The sequence below is a fragment of the Mastacembelus armatus genome, chromosome 3 (assembly GCF_900324485.2).
Source record: "Mastacembelus armatus chromosome 3, fMasArm1.2, whole genome shotgun sequence".
Lineage (NCBI taxonomy): Eukaryota > Metazoa > Chordata > Actinopteri > Synbranchiformes > Mastacembelidae > Mastacembelus > Mastacembelus armatus.
Window position 1 is genome coordinate 26,837,025 of NC_046635.1, and position 15,783 is coordinate 26,852,807.

A 15,783-nucleotide genomic window follows, 5' to 3' on the forward strand; every position below is an offset into this window, starting at 1 on the left:
AATAGTTTCTCTTCTTTTGCTTTGATTATTAGACGTGTATTGACTGTTGAAAGAACAGGTTATATAATGGGGTAGTTAAAAAAGTAAATGTTTCAAGATTTTTTTATAAGGCAATGCAATATGATTTCAATAACAGAGACTTAAAATGGAAATGAATGCTGTTATCTCTGAAAATCTGGCAATAAATTAATGAATAGTCAAAATTGGATGGAGTTTGGCTGGAATGTGAACAACGGATATTTCAGAATTCCTGCCAAAATGGCTGAATATCTGAACTCATCAGATTTTTGTTGGAGGGATTGTGGGCAGCAAGGAGACCTTTCACACATATAATAGGACTGTGCAAAACTACAGGAGGTCTGGCTTGAAGTTAAAAAGGAAACTCTTGGATATAAATTTAAATTTGGATACAAAACTATTTCACTTCAGCATCCCATTTGAGAAATTAGATGATGAAAAACTGTATTTATGTAAAGCATTAAGGACCTTACATTTAATAGCTAAAATATGATTACAATCCTATAACTGCAGCCACAACTCCCAAATGTAAAATGCTGGAAAGTAGGGAAAGGGGTGTTAGAGGTGTTTTTCATGGAAAAGCTAAAATACAGCTAAAAATTTACAGTTTTATGGATGTATGTTTACTATTGATGTCAGCTATGTCAAAAACAAGCTAGAAAGCTAGAACACAGAAACTGCTTTCTGTTGTTGTTTGGTATATTTTTTTTTTTTTTTTAAATCTTTTTTCCTACAATTATTTTGTTTACTATTATGTAGTATATCTTGTTTAGTTTAGTTTGAAATATTTATTTGAAAATGAAGACATATGGAAAATATAGAGTGTGTGTGTGTGTATATATGTATGTGTGTATGTATGTATGTATATATATATATATATATACATACATACATACATACACACAGTATGGTTTACATGGTTGGGCTCACTGTGTTCCCAGTGCTTGTTTATAATGAGGTCATTGTTGGGGTTGAGATCTTAGGGCAGCTGTTCATCAGCACTGTGTGAAATGAAGACTTCACCTCTCAGCAATAATTTGTGTCTTTCTTTATCTTGCCTCAGTGGGAGAATCATTTTAATTTATTAGCAGGCAGGAATGTTGTGAGGTTAATGACTGTGAAGAAATCACACTAATGAGTCATAAGTTGCACCAGTGACCACAGGAGTAGAGGAAGTGTGCTAATGATGGAGAAGCCACAGGAGAGGGATATAAACATCCTGACCAGCTGGCTGTCAACTGATGACCACTGGTGGTACCTTGCTGGATACAGTCTAAGCCGCCACTTAGCTCTTGTCCAGTATCATTATCAGATGATAACCTGGGAAAATGTCATTATCCTTTGTGCACAGCATTGGCTTAATAAATACTGTGAAAGCATATTTTAAGTTGTAGTGGAGATTTTCTTCTCAAATCAGCTGAAGATATATGCATGTCCAGCATTTGTCCTGTCATCATGGATGAATGTGCAAATATCCAGCCAATATCCTGTTTGACTTACAGCGTGTGAACAGGAATCAGTTCAGGAATTCAGTGCTTATGCACTTTTCAGTAAATTCAATTCAAAACAGGGAGCAGGACTTTCCATGAGCAATGTCTCTCTATGCAGCAACGTGAGGGGAATAAAGAGTGTTGGCCATATCTTAAAGATGAGAAGAAGCTAAACGAGCCAGTCCACAGTAGACAGTCCCTTGAGAGTAGAGTGATAGTACAGCATTCGATAGATGAAGCCAGTGAAGTTTTGTATTCCTTGTCAGAAAAGGTCTTCTCATAAACATCAGCAGATAAAACTGCATGCAGTGTTTTCTGTTTAGAGGAATACCACATAGGTTTTTTGGAAGCTGTTGCACATGCAGTGGCCTGGTTTTAGGTGTAAAGGCTGACCCTGCACCTCCAGAGGTACAGCTTGGCTCAATACTTCCATTAATGACAAAGTTACTTTGTACTATGATTGGCAGGCTGCCCTCTCTTAGGTCAATGCTAAAGCCATGGAAAAGTAAAGAGTTTTTCTGTCAGTTCCTGGGATCGTATTTAGGTTCAGGTATCATTTTCCATAGCTCTTAAGCCCATCCTGTCTTTTTCCCTGTATGGCCTTTCCCTGGGGATCAGGCTTGTGGCTGCATTCCAGAGCCTTCCTCTGAAATTACAGTTTCTGGGGTCTGCAGCTCCCTTCACTGAGAGGCAGTGACATAAACCCTGCCTTCTTGACCACAGTTGAGATCCTGCTGGTGGCTCAAAAAAACAGCTGTCTGAGTTTACACTTTTAACCCCCCATATGATTTGAGCAATAGTAGGTTTGTCAGTTCCAGCAGGTCTGCAGTAAACACTCATTCACCTACTGGTTGCAAGCAGTGGACTTAGCAGTGGGTGCTGTATAACAAACTCTTTGAGGCCCTTCATTTGGAGTTTGCATCAACCGAACACAGGAGAATACTGGTGTACATGCACTTAAGAGTGCATTATGTAGCAATATGAGACTTCATTGCTAATGAAAATAAATATAGGTCAAATATAAATAATACAGTATATTTTTTTCTAATGCAACACCAATGTTGATACAGCCTTCAGAATACTATACAGAATGCAATAATGTATCGTAAACATATAGTAAAGCTTAAGATTTTTTATTAGTAGGTAAATTAATGCCAGGCTTTACCCATTGTTCACAAGCATGTACAGGGAACAGAAACCATTGGAATAAGTTTGCACTCGGTTGGACTCCACTGTGTAAAGAGGGTGTTCAAGCATTTTATAATAAACATCAATGTCTTCCTCATAATATTGTGCTGCTCATGTGAAGCAACTTACTGCTGGACAGATTTTACTTGTAGAGAGTAGGAGGTGCTGCAAATAGCTAATTTGGCTCAACATGAGTGGCAAGTAGTGGTTATGGTTAGGTTAAGTCTCCAGGAAATGAATGCAAGTCAATGTAAAATCCCAACGAGGACAAGAGGAGTGCAGTCACGCCCTCATGTAAGCAGGTAGAGCAACACAGAGAGCAGAGGAGGGACAAGACAAAAGCAGAAGTGGAAAAATCCATCCAAATCCTGTAGAGACTGGTACTCAGGCAAGATAAACAAAAGAACGACAATTAGTGAACAATAGAACAACAGTGAACATCAAGTACATGACCTCAGTGGTACTTATAACAATCCATCTGTTGTCTCTACAGATGCAGCAGCTCTTCTATGAGAACTATGAACCAAATAAGAAGGGCTACATACGAGATCTCCACAACAGCAAGATCCATCGGGCCATAACGCTCCACCCCAACAAGAACCCTCCCTACCAGTACCGCCTACATAGCTACATGCTCAGCCGCAAGATTGCAGACCTGCGGCACAGAACCATTCAGCTCCACCGGGAGATTGTCCAGATGGGGCGCTACGGGGCGCCTGAGCCCAGCCGAGAGGACCTGCAGCTCGGCATGCCACCTTCCTTTATGCGCTTCCATCCTCGGCAGAGAGAAGAGGTTCTAGAGTGGGAGTTCCTCACAAGTAAATACCTGTTCTCGTCGTCTGATGGCCAGCCACCCCGTCGTGGGATGGATTACTCCCAGAGGCAAGCACTGGATGACATCATCATGCAAGTGATGGAGATGATCAACGCCAATGCTAAGACACGGGGGCGGGTAATTGATTTCAAAGAAATCCAGTATGGCTACCGGAGGGTCAATGCCTTATATGGGGCAGAGTATGTGCTGGATCTACTGCTGCTGTACAAGAAGCACAAAGGAAAGACCATGACGGTTCCTGTGAGAAGGCATGCCTACCTGCAACAGACCTTCAGCCAGATCCAGTTCAGAGAGGATGAGGAGATGGATGCCAGAGCTCTGGCCAACCACATCAACAAGGAGTCAGACTCCCTCTCATTTTTATCCAACTCCCTCAAGATGCTGGTGCCTTTCAAGTTGGCCACCTCTGGCCAGGACCAGAGGGAACCAAAAGAGAAGAAAGTCAACATATTAGTACCTCTGTCAGGACGTTATGACATCTTTGTGCGCTTCATGGCCAACTTTGAACGAGTTTGTCTGATCCCCAACCAGAATGTCAAGCTGCTGATCCTCCTATTCAGCACAGACAACAACACAGAGCGGGTCAAGCAGGTGGAGCTGATGCGGGAGTACCACATGAAGTATCCCCGGGCTGAGATGGAGATAAAACCTGTCACTGGCTCCTTCTCCAGGGCTTTGGCTTTGGAAGTGGGTTCCTTGCACTTCTCTAATGATTCACTGCTCTTCTACTGTGATGTGGACCTGCTCTTCACCAGCGACTTCCTTAAACGATGTCGGACCAATACTGCCCAGGGAGAGCAGACCTACTTCCCCATTGTCTTCAGCCAGTACGACCCTAAAGTGGTGTACGCTGGGAAGGTCCCTAGCAACAACCACTATGTCTTCACCTCCAAGACGGGCCTGTGGAGGAACTATGGCTTTGGGATTGTCTGTGTCTACAAGGGAGACTTGGTCCGAGCCGGAGGCTTTGATACCTCCATACAGGGGTGGGGATTAGAGGATGTGGACCTTTTTAATAAATTTGTCCAGTCAGGGATTAGGTTGTTTAGAAGCACAGACACAGGGATAGTTCATGTCCACCACCCGGTCATATGTGATCCCAACCTGGAGGCAAAGCAATATAAGATGTGCCTGGGCTCCAAAGCCTCATCGCACGGCTCCACCCAGCAACTGGCCGAGCTCTGGCTAGAGAAGAACGACCTCAGCTTCAGGAGACTGGCCAGCAATAATGGCTCAGTTAGGACAGCGTGAGAAATGCCAGGCTGCCATAAAATGAGCCTGAACCTATTCTGAGTTCATGTCCTCCTCTTGGTGAAGTTTTCACTACCTAATTTATTTTTTACTGAAATGAAAGATATATTTTGAAAAAAATGTCTTTTTAAAAAAAAAAATATATATACAGAAACAACATGGTGAATAATTCAACAAGACACGTGGGCCCTGGTAAGGAAGTACGTGGTTTGATTCATGAAAGAAGGAATTTTTGACCAATGTTCATGCGTGAGCCTGATTACACCAGGGGTCTAAGGCTCTTCAAGCGTGTTACATTTTTTCTGTCATGACAGTGGGAGAAGGCGGGGCAGGGATTGTTTACGTGTACCTTAGTGAAGTACACTGTCACGGTCCTCAAGTATTCCATTTGTCTTGTGTGCTGAAAATAGACTGGTGTCCATGTACTCAGACCAGCAGTGCTCAAAACATAACTCAACTCTTGATTGTGAATGTTTACAAAAGACTGATTAAACATTTCATCAATGAAAACTTCAACTCCACCTATTGGGAGGATACTTCAACTCCACCTATTGGGAGGATTACTAAGGACCATTTAATTTGATTTCTTTGATTTACAGTGGGGTCATTTTCCATTTGCTTTAATGGTTTTGATAATATAACACTGTTACGGTTTTTCCAGGATTTTTTTTCTTTATTAATTTCTGTGAACCCAACTGCTGGATTTGATATCTGAAATTCATCTTTTACTGTCTAATTTATTGAATTTGCAGGCTCCATTTTCTACCTTGACTGTTTAAATATGTATATTGGAAAGATTGTATAACCATGTCAGTTGTGGGATAGTTTGTTTTTTTTTTGTTTTGTTTTTTTTCCATGTTTCTTTTCTTAAACTCATTAGCACCAAAGAGTTTTGCACAGTCTGCTTAAGTTGTCATGTTGCCTGTGTGAATGTTTGTGTGTGTGTGTGTGTGTGTGTGTGGGTGTTTTGCAGGAACAAACATGAAACTGGCTGTATAATAAAGAGTCAACACAAAAGCTCTAGCTAAACCAGGCCTTTCTGAAGAGTGAAGTGAGAACCAGTCTGGCCTTTATTCCAGAGGATTGAAATGGGAGCAGTGCTCTGGTTGGGCAGCTCCTCACACATTGCTGTCTTTTTAAAAAAATGATTTTTTTCTTTTTTTTTCTATGAATTACTTTCTTTTATGTTGAAGTAAAAATGTGTGGCTGGTCCCAGTCTACAGAGGTGTGGCTTCATTGAGCTGCAATGTGAAAACCCACATTGTCTGGTCCTGTGTTACAGGTTTGAGAGGAGAACACGTCCCCATGGCAGGCCTGAATCAGCCTGTTGCCTGCAGGAAGGTACTGTATGTTGTAGCACTCCATGGGGTTAATGCTGCAAGAATAGACTGATTCATGAGACTGATCTAACAGGATGATTGACTGTGCTGTCATCGTAGTGTTTTCCTTTTTTATTTTCTTTGACTTTTTGTAATTTTTGTTCTTTCAACTCTGTCCAGCTGGGCACGGTTTTCTATTTAAAAAAAAATAAAACTGGGGGAAAAACCTGTTGCATTTGTTGTATTTTTTTACATTCTCAGCCACGATGACATCAGCTACAGAAACATGTCTTTCTACTTCATCCATGGAGGTTTTCAGGTACCCCCTCCTGTCACATCTTTACAAGATTGGAAAGTCTCATACCCACTTCATAGCACAACTGACAAGCTGTGTGTGAGACCTACAACATGTGGTGACAGCTGGATTCGAACCACCGTTCACACACTGTTCCCCATGCACATGGCGCACCTGCCAGAACCACTCATCTATGGAAGTGCTCCCTCAGCTGATATTTGTTATTTGACATCAGTTGTCATTTCTTTAACTGATACTGTGCTCTCCACAATGTCCTATGTTTCTTTGCCTTCCAGTATGGCTGTTTAGATCCAGTACAAATACTTTTGCTTTCCAGCGTCACATGACATCACATCATAATGTATGAGGCACTTTGAAAATAACCCAGCCCAAACGGTCAGACAAGCAGTTCTGAGGGACAATGTTTCTGCCCAGTGTGCTTTGTTATTAATCCTCCCTTTGGGATTCTGCTGTAGTGGCATTCATAACCCATTCATGGAAAGAATCATTTCACAATAGACTGTAATAGCAAACACTCCCCTCATTAATTGAGATTATACAACTAATTAAAACAATAAAGCAATAACAATGCATCTCCTTACTCAGTAGCTGTGAGTAAATCAATAGGAAAGTGTTGGATAAGTTTTCTTTTTAAATCTATTCTTCTTAGATGAACTCAACAATAAATGAAACATGAAGAGACATGTCCTTTTAATGCTAACCATTGCACCCAACAGCAAGGAAGGAACAACTCTTTACATTTTATAGGTGTGACGAGTGTAGGAAACACTAAGGAAGTAACTACAGTTAAGGAAGGTGTGATTTAGTATACAATTTTAAAGACATCAGTGCATCCCTAGGCATTCCCCAGGAAATCCCCCCAGGGTCAAAGGTTATCCTAGGACTAAAGGTTATCTAGGTTTCAGAGGTGCCATAAATGCGTAACTTTAAGATAATAATAAAAAGTTAATAAATCATCGCAGACTTTGGATTTTTCCATCAGAAAGTGTAGCTGAGTTTTAGTGTATTGGTGCGTCTGATCTCTGTGTGATTCCTTCTTCTCAAAGACAAGGAGCAGCAGTGTGTGAAGGAAGGTCTGCTCCCGTAGACGACTGTCAGGAACCTCCTGCAGGGAAAATAAAACAGGGCCTCTAAAGCAAATGCTGGGATAAGTCAATACTCTGCTTTTGTTTGCTGCAGCACCATAAAGTCAGACAGGTAATTACTTTGCTTCATTCCTATTTAAACAGTAAGCAAATATAAATCAAGTGTCTATGTCTGGAAACGAAATGTATAAATAAAGTCACTAATTAAGTTGGACAAATAAGTTGTAACTGTATTGTGTTGCTTCTTTGAGATTTCTCCTCATTTGTCTTGCTTAAACCATAAGTAGAGAAACAGATCATTTAGTATAAACCTCAGTATATAATCATAGTCATCATGGCCTGAAGTACATCTTAAGTGAATAAATCTAATATAAAAATAAACTGATTTCACATATTTGATATTCAAAACCAGTCAGATCATAAACTACAACACATGTCATTAAACAGATCCAGGGTCCATATATGTGAAATTAACCACAATGAATCATTAAAGCACCAAAGTTTTTTTCACTGTGCAAATCACTGGTACTATTTGATCATAATGGGGTATAATATGTCCTGATATAGCAGCACAGGTGATACAAACTCAACATTGTTTGTCAGAGCTAATGCTACAGAAGTCAAAGAACTTCTGACTTTGGCCATTCATAGATACATTACTGAACAGGCCCAGAGGCCCAAGAGGTCAGGGGCCTCCTACGCCAAAGAATGATGGAGGGAATCTTAACCCTTTTTTGGAAAGTCAATGAAATGACTACAAAACAACTACAAAGAGACAGAAAATGACCAAACACTAGCTAGAAAACCCCAAAGACAGCAAAATAACACCAAAACTATGCATAACAACAAAGAGACACAACACAAGTAAAAATAAGTGCAGATCGACTAGACAGGGATTAAAATAAGTTAAACACAAAATGCCTCAAAGCAGGAAACAAACGACCACAGAGTCACAAAGTGACTTCAAATCATGTGCTTGCTCAATCTGTGAGACATGCTCTCAGAAGTGTAGGTGGGTGGGGACTTGTAACATGGCTGTGCCCAGGGGCCCACTGTCTCATAACCCATCAATGAGGTCTTCACTGACTGAAAATCATGCAAGCCATGTGTGAATTAAATCTGTCACACACTCCACATCTGTCAGAAACTTGTCACAAAGATTTTCAGTCGTCAGTCAAAGAAAATTCAAATCAAATGCATATTAATATGGGACTGGCTGTTCCCAGCTTTACTGCTGCTGGAGCCATTAACAGGATGGAATAGTCCAGTCTTCCTGCCACACCGTGTTCTCATTAGGGGTAATAACACTGCAGCACCCTGGGGGCAAACTGAGCTGAGCCCGCTGTCAGGATCAGTGTGTGTCTGAGGATCTCAGACTGAAGACTTTACCCCAATGTTCAGTCTGGAGAGAAATGCCAGTGAATATTGCCCAGCTTCATCCCCACTGTGCTAATTCTGCCCGCTCTGGTCATTTAGGAGTCATGTGGTCCTGGCACAACATGGCAAAAAACAGCTGATGCACTGATTGCTCAAATAGCCTAGACCTAGACCTCGAGGGCCCATTCACTTTGTCTTTCCCCTCTGCACCTGAGGTGGTATCTTTCTGCTTCTCATCTGATCTACTGAACACCCCTGATCCAGGTAATCAGCAGTGGGCAGGGCAGGCATAGTTGGAAATCAGGTTAGGGCAGAATTGCCCACCCCTGGCCTAGACCCAGCTTACAGTATGATCAGTGCTGCAGTGCACAGACCCACACTCTGCTGGCCAACATCAACATTTTATTTTTCTTTCACAAATCAATCAGTGTTTACTTCTACAGCACTATGAACAGAAGTGTTTTACATCCAAAGTAAATAAAACCAAAACAGGACAGGACCAGCAGTCAGGAAACAAGTCCCTGAGTTGATAAAGCAGCCACAACCACTTTAACATGACGGGAAAATCAAATGTTAGGTCTAAAGGATGTGACATCATCAAGGGTCATTTGTCCAGTTTGACACAGGACATTAAACAGCTCTTCACATAGTGACTAGTGGCCTATTGCTTCATATAAGGAGCAACACAGCAGACACATCAGCCTGTGTTCAAAATGTGCACATGAAGCAGATACAGACACACTTTTAAAATTCACCTCAAATAATTCTGAGAATATCATGAGGCAGCATGTGGCTCAAATTAGTCAATGAAGTTACACAACAGCCAGTGCTGGATCAGTGCACATTGGTTTCAGGAGATGACTCAGCCTGCTCCGCGTAACAAAACACATCACCCACCACTTATCCGGGTACATCCAGGGTCGCACGGTGCTGGATCCAATCCCAGCAGACACTGGGCGAGAGGCGGGGTCCACCATGGGCAAGTCAGCAGTCTGTCACAGGGCTGACACACACAGACACACAAACACACAATCACATTCACAACCACAGGCAATTCAGAGTTAGTCTAACCTGAACCTGCATGTCTTTGGACTGTGGAAAGAAACCAGAATGCAGACACAGAAAAAACAGAAGTACAGTATCACATTGTAAGTCATCAGTTCATCCCCCCTCCACCCTCCATTGCCCTCAATCACACTGATTGCAGCTTGAGTTTCGACAATCCACGCACAGAGCAGGAGTGAAGGATTTATTGCATTAGTTTGTTGTGTTTGCTGTAACATCTTTAGACTGATAAACAGATGATATGTGGCTTCAGGAGCACAGCAACAAAGGGGACAAATGACAGCAGGGTTCACCTCCATAAATATGAACTGCTGACACTGCACAAAAACTAAACTGAGGTCATTACACATGGTGATAGTGGACTCCGTCCCTAAGACATTGTAGCACAAAGAAATGAAGGCATGTGCACACATGTTATTGAGCCATCACTCTGCACTGCTGGGAGGTCTGACATTATCATATCTGTTTCCTTCCTGTTGCTTGACTTGGTAAATGTCTTCCTGTCACATAGCGCAGTCAGAGAGCTGACATGCTGTTCAGATGTTCAGGTGCTGCCTGTGATGCTGTGCAGGCCTCAGGCCTGATGGCCTCAATGGATCTACAACTTTATCAGCACTTTGCTTTAGTGACTTTATCTTTCACAGGGTAGAAGAATGTGTCTCAATGCAAAAGGGGGGGGGGGGGAGCATTTTAAAGAGGATATCCATCCATCCATCCATCATCAGAAAACTCATAAAGACATGGGGAGAACATGCAAACTCCACACAAAGGCCCTGAAGTGGAGCAGAATTTGAATCCCAAACCTTCTTGCTGTGAGGCAACAGTGCTGTCTTCAAGAGGACCTACTGAATAAATTTAAACTCTCAAAGTCTATTTTTACTGCTTTTAAGCCCATTAAAGAGACACTGACTTTATGTCTTCAGGTTAAGTCAACTTAGCTTTGAATTGACAACAGAAAATCTGCTTTACAAACTGGAGCAGTGAAGCATGAAAGACACATTTACCAGAATGTGCGGGTGTACTCTACCAAAACATGCTGTTGGCTGCATTATGGGTGGTTTAAAATGCTTTTTAGATATTTGCTGTTAGTGCCAATTTAATAGAAGTGCCATTACTAAAATCTCAGGAGATCATTATATTTTCTTTGGTAATAAAATAAAAAAACCATTTGACTACACTGCACTGGCTACTACATGTCACAACAGGAATTAGTGTTGTGATAAAAAAGCTGTTACGAGAAAAGTAACTCATCAAACTTAGAGAAAGGGATGACATCCAAAACAGACAGCATCAATGCATCAGCAGCTCACAAGAGAGCAGTTCTCTCTACTGCCCTCTTCTGTCTGATGGTCTGAGGAGGAACTGTGAAGAATTAATCCATATAACAACCATAGAATTATGGTGTTCTCAATAGCACAGATGTTTATTTGTTTACCAATCCAGCAGTGAGAAGAATCGGTGTCAACCTGGGCAGGTCTAGTTGACTGCGGGAAGCTGAACGGCTGCTCGTCAGGCTGCAAGTCCAAGGCTGCTGTGGATATTCTGGCATGAACAGACGTGAACACTGAGCATGATTTATTCATATCAGTCTAACAGAATGCCAAGTAAAGACAAGACAAGAACATCACTCATGATATGTGTAGTGCCACCATATTGCCTGCTGTGTAAACTCTTTATCAGAGCGTTTGCCAGCACATCCAACAAAACCTCAAGCTTCTTAAGATTCTAAATTACATCAGGTGAAAGTTGTCACATGGATAAAGCTGAGGAATCAGTTGTTTGCATAAATATAAGTGACCAGATTACTATGAGAAATCTAATTCAGGAAGGAAACCAATTGAATTAGCACAGTTTACATGCAGCTGGTTAGCTGTCAGATTTCTCTCCTGAACCATTCATAAACATTATTGCTCAAAGTCAAATGCAGGATTTTATTACATCTAAATGTACAGTCTGTAACAGGCTGTAACAGACTTTTCCAATTACCCAGCAGAAAGCTCTGCCAAACTGCTGAGGATGAGTGCAACCACTTGTGTTCCTCATACCAAGCAGGAGCTTTGCTATCAGCATCCATCGCTCATCTTTCATCTTCACTTCATCAGAGGATCTCTCTCTCTCTCTCTCTCTCTCCAATAGTGTGAAATGGGTACAGATGGACAGTTATGTGCGTACAGACCCAAAACTTCTGAAAGATTAAGACCATCAACTCTCATAAATGAGGCTATCATGAAATTATCATACAAACTTTATTCAGCACTATATTGTACAGTAATTATGTACACAACTTCCATTGCAATATACTTCCATTATACATTCAGATAAATAAATAACCTCTGCCAGAGCTGGACAATATACACTTCTTTACTGGCCACTTGAGTTTGACATGTCATAGCTTAAATTAAAATTATTTGGCTGGAAGGATAAAATGTCTTAAATATGTAGAACTATGTGGGAAGTATTGGACAGCTTTTCAGTGTAACCACTCAGTGGGCTTTGGGTGGCACACTCTGCTTTTAATCCTGCACAAATCTGCCATATGTGTAATGTGTCATGTATATTTGGGATCTAGAAATTACGTTTAATACTTCAGCAAACAGCCCTGATCTGATGACATTACTGTGTGATTGAGCCTGAGAGGATTCATCAGAGCATACTGTTTCAATAAAAAACACTAAAAATGCAATGTCCAACTAACGATCTAACATTTTCTACAGTACATTATGCAAAATGTGCACATACACAGGCCTCTGAATCATTTCCACCACCACTTCCTATGAATCTCTTGTGCCTATAAGCGTAATATGAAACCTGTGAAGAAAAGGCAGGCAAGTAACATTGACTTAGCAGAACTTAAATCTCCAAGAAAACAGTCTGTTGCATAATGCTGCAGAGAAGACAGATGTTAGTTTGTTGCTTACAGGCCACATTTGAAGTTGTGGATAGCATGCAGATTTGTATGGCACGGTTTAGGGCTAAAGTATACTGGAAATAATTGGAACTCTTTGTTCTGAGTGTGTGAGTGTCAGTTTCGATGCCACCCACCCATCTACAACCTGCTTGTTTCTAGAAAACAGCTGCTTCCCAGCAGGACCAGCTTAACTCCAGTAACATTTCTTTTAAAAACATTTCATGTCCTTTAAGAATGTCCCCATCCAGTGTCACATCCAGGGGGCATTTAAAGTCACAGATTGGAATAATTCAATAAGGGCTGACTGATATGTGCAGACACAAAATAAACAATAGACTGCAGCAGCTGGAGTCAGACTCCAAACAGTCCACAACTTGAACTAAATCCCAGTCACACCAAACGGGCTGACAAACTGCCACCTGTGGCCAAATATGGCATATACTGTAGCATTAAATAAGACAACACAACCCCTATAAAAACTGCAGATCACTTATTAAAAAGTCACTTGTAAAGATTTGTTCTGGTAACCTCGATCTGTTGGCTTTATGGCTTTTCATGGCTGATTTTTCATTTCTGTATCAGGATAAGCAGTAAGTGGACATAACTTGTTGCATATGATTTGAGGCTCAGCCCTTAGGTAGACCTCCTCCTCCTCCTCCTCCTCCTCCTCCGCCTACGTTGCCCTGATGTCAGCATTTGGCTGCTCCTGCTCTGAACACTGGCAGTCTGTCGGTGTGTATTCCCCTTGGCTCACCCTCCATACAGAGCTGCAATTCTGCTCCTTGCTATCGCAGCACAACAGCTACCTTCTTTTCCTCATGCTGGTCTCCAAGCGGCCCAGCTCCTCGTAGCACTGGTAGAAGACTTCCAGTTCATGACTGCCCCAACCCCTCCAGACACACAGGCACCACTCCGTGTTTTCTTTACGAAAGCCACATACAACTGTGTCCTTTGCCACTAGTGCTGCCTCCTCTAGGATCCTGAGAGAAATAGAGAGTAGAGGAAGGGAGTGAGGGACACAAGAAAGAGATCGATCTGTAAGGGAAAGAGAGGAATGCAGTGCGGGAAAGGAGCTAAAGTTGGTGGTGCATCCCTGCACACTGTAATTAGCTCTTCTTAGAAGCTAGTGGCCAGTTCTAGGAAGCAGTTCCCTGGAAAGCCACTGAGGATACTGCATGTACTGTTAGGACTGAAGTTACTATTTGTCTAAAGTGCTGGTAAAGAAGTAAATTCCTGCCCACTCTGCTCCAAAAAGTATCTATTCCAAAGCCCGTCCTCCTGAAAATACAAAATGTAAAACTGCTAAAATGTTCAATAATGGCACAAAGCAATGTAGTTCTAACTCACTCACTTATTAAGGCTGTGACAAAGCATTTTGGGAGGGAGAGCTTCTTGTGACTGTGTGTTCTGAGCACAGCCACCCATGTATCGTGCAGAACAACCCTGAATTATCTACTTCCATTGTTGTTTCATCTGAGGTTTATCATTACGCTCTGCTGATGTGAGCTCTCGCCCTGTGATGTACAGTCTCATGATTACAAGAAGAGGCTGGTGAGGCTGTGCTGTGTAAAGTCTCCAAGAGCTATAACAGACATCAAGCCAACACTACTAGGCACATTAAAAAAAACTCAGTAACACTTAAACATTACATTTGTAAAGGAGCAGATAGACAGCATTAAGCTCACTACAACTGAAGAACAACTTAAATAAAGTGCATTTGCCCTGACCGCCCCTACCTTGGCCTCAGCCATGACCTTGCAGTGTGTCACTGATGTTACAGGTGCACAAGGTAATAACTGCTTATTAAGCAGCTTGTTTTGGGTGGCCCTTTATTGCCTGTTGCTAAAAGGCAAAGCCCCTTTGTAGAAGCACACACAGAAGTCCATTCTGCAGAGGAACAGCTGCTGGCTTCTTTACAGAAATAATTACAGACTCAGCGAAGGACCATAAATACATGATGAAGGATCTTGCTGAGCTTTATTGAGGCTGCATCAGTAAATTAATATATAGCTTTTGGCTTGTCCTGCCCCAGTGAATGGTTTCAACCACTGCTGAAAACAGGCTCCATGCAGATGGAAGAATTTAATTTAGTACTCACTAAAACACTTTGTCATAAAGAATGTATTCTTAGACCAGCTTAAGCACCAAATAAGGGAGGTAAATAAAACATACTGGTAAAAATGGAAATAGGAACACAGCTGATTTCAAATCTGTCTTAATAACACAGTATGCGTGCAATGGATCGCAGTTGATCCGTGATCCATGCGGATCACGACCCACGGTTCGGCATGCACATGGCACGCGGTTTAAATCATAGGTTCTGTAGGCTATTTTTGTTGAAACCAACCTTGCTGTACTCTTCTTGTAATATATGGAAAGCAAATTACATTTGGCTCCTCCCCTTTTTTGCTGATCCGAAAAGTGGTCCAATCCATGACTCAAACCGTAATGTGATCCGAACCGTGAATTTTGTGATCTGTTGCACCACTAATAATCAGAATATCTGTACAATCTACATCAGACTGTTTAGCCAGGAGCCGATCTGCATTCTACAGGTCAGTATAATTTACAGCTTTTTTGTTCTAATAAGCTGGCTTCACCAAAGCACACCATAACAAATGTACTGTCATCCTGTTCCTCTAAAACATCAACATACAATACAAATACCAATCAAATTCTGAATTGCACAGTTCAATGTGCTTATACTCACATATTTTTTTAGTTGGACTGTCAGTAGAATGACACATCACATCTTACCCTTTATGACTGACAGGTCTTTCCACAGGAAAAGGTTTTTCTTCGTTTCCAGCTCATATCACGTGTTCACATATAAATACTGTAAACAGGAGGTATCTAATTTCTCATGAAGCTCTGTGAGAGAGTTATGTCCTACATGTTAAAAGTTTTTTTATACTACAACAGAGCTTGCAT

At 41.5% G+C, this 15,783-nt stretch overlaps 2 protein-coding genes across 11 annotated transcripts in view; one reads left to right on the forward strand and one right to left on the reverse strand.

Annotated features, from left to right (window-relative positions):
• The window catches only part of chsy1 (chondroitin sulfate synthase 1), a 42,106-nt gene extending 35,789 nt beyond the window's left edge, over nt 1–6,317 (forward strand). The window contains exon 3 of the mRNA XM_026294140.1: nt 3,190–6,317. Coding sequence (XP_026149925.1) covers nt 3,190–4,782 — 1,593 coding nt within the window. The 3' untranslated portion in view covers nt 4,783–6,317. The remainder of the gene's footprint in view (nt 1–3,189) is intronic.
• Nucleotides 6,318–7,329: 1,012 nt separating this feature from the next.
• The window catches only part of lrrk1 (leucine-rich repeat kinase 1), a 50,201-nt gene continuing 41,747 nt past the window's right edge, over nt 7,330–15,783 (reverse strand). For 2 of the 10 annotated variants that reach the window (XM_026293340.1, XM_026293343.1), the window contains 2 exons: nt 13,659–13,832; nt 10,760–11,486 (listed from right to left, as the gene is read on the reverse strand). In XM_026293340.1, the coding sequence (XP_026149125.1) occupies nt 11,243–11,486; nt 13,659–13,832 (418 nt within the window). In that variant the 3' untranslated portion in view covers nt 10,760–11,242. Of the gene's footprint in view, nt 7,523–9,549; nt 9,883–10,759; nt 11,487–11,941; nt 12,130–12,171; nt 13,833–15,783 lie in introns of those variants that run through there. The other 8 variants (XR_003294839.1, XM_026293344.2, XM_026293345.1 and 5 more) reach the window with 8 other exon arrangements.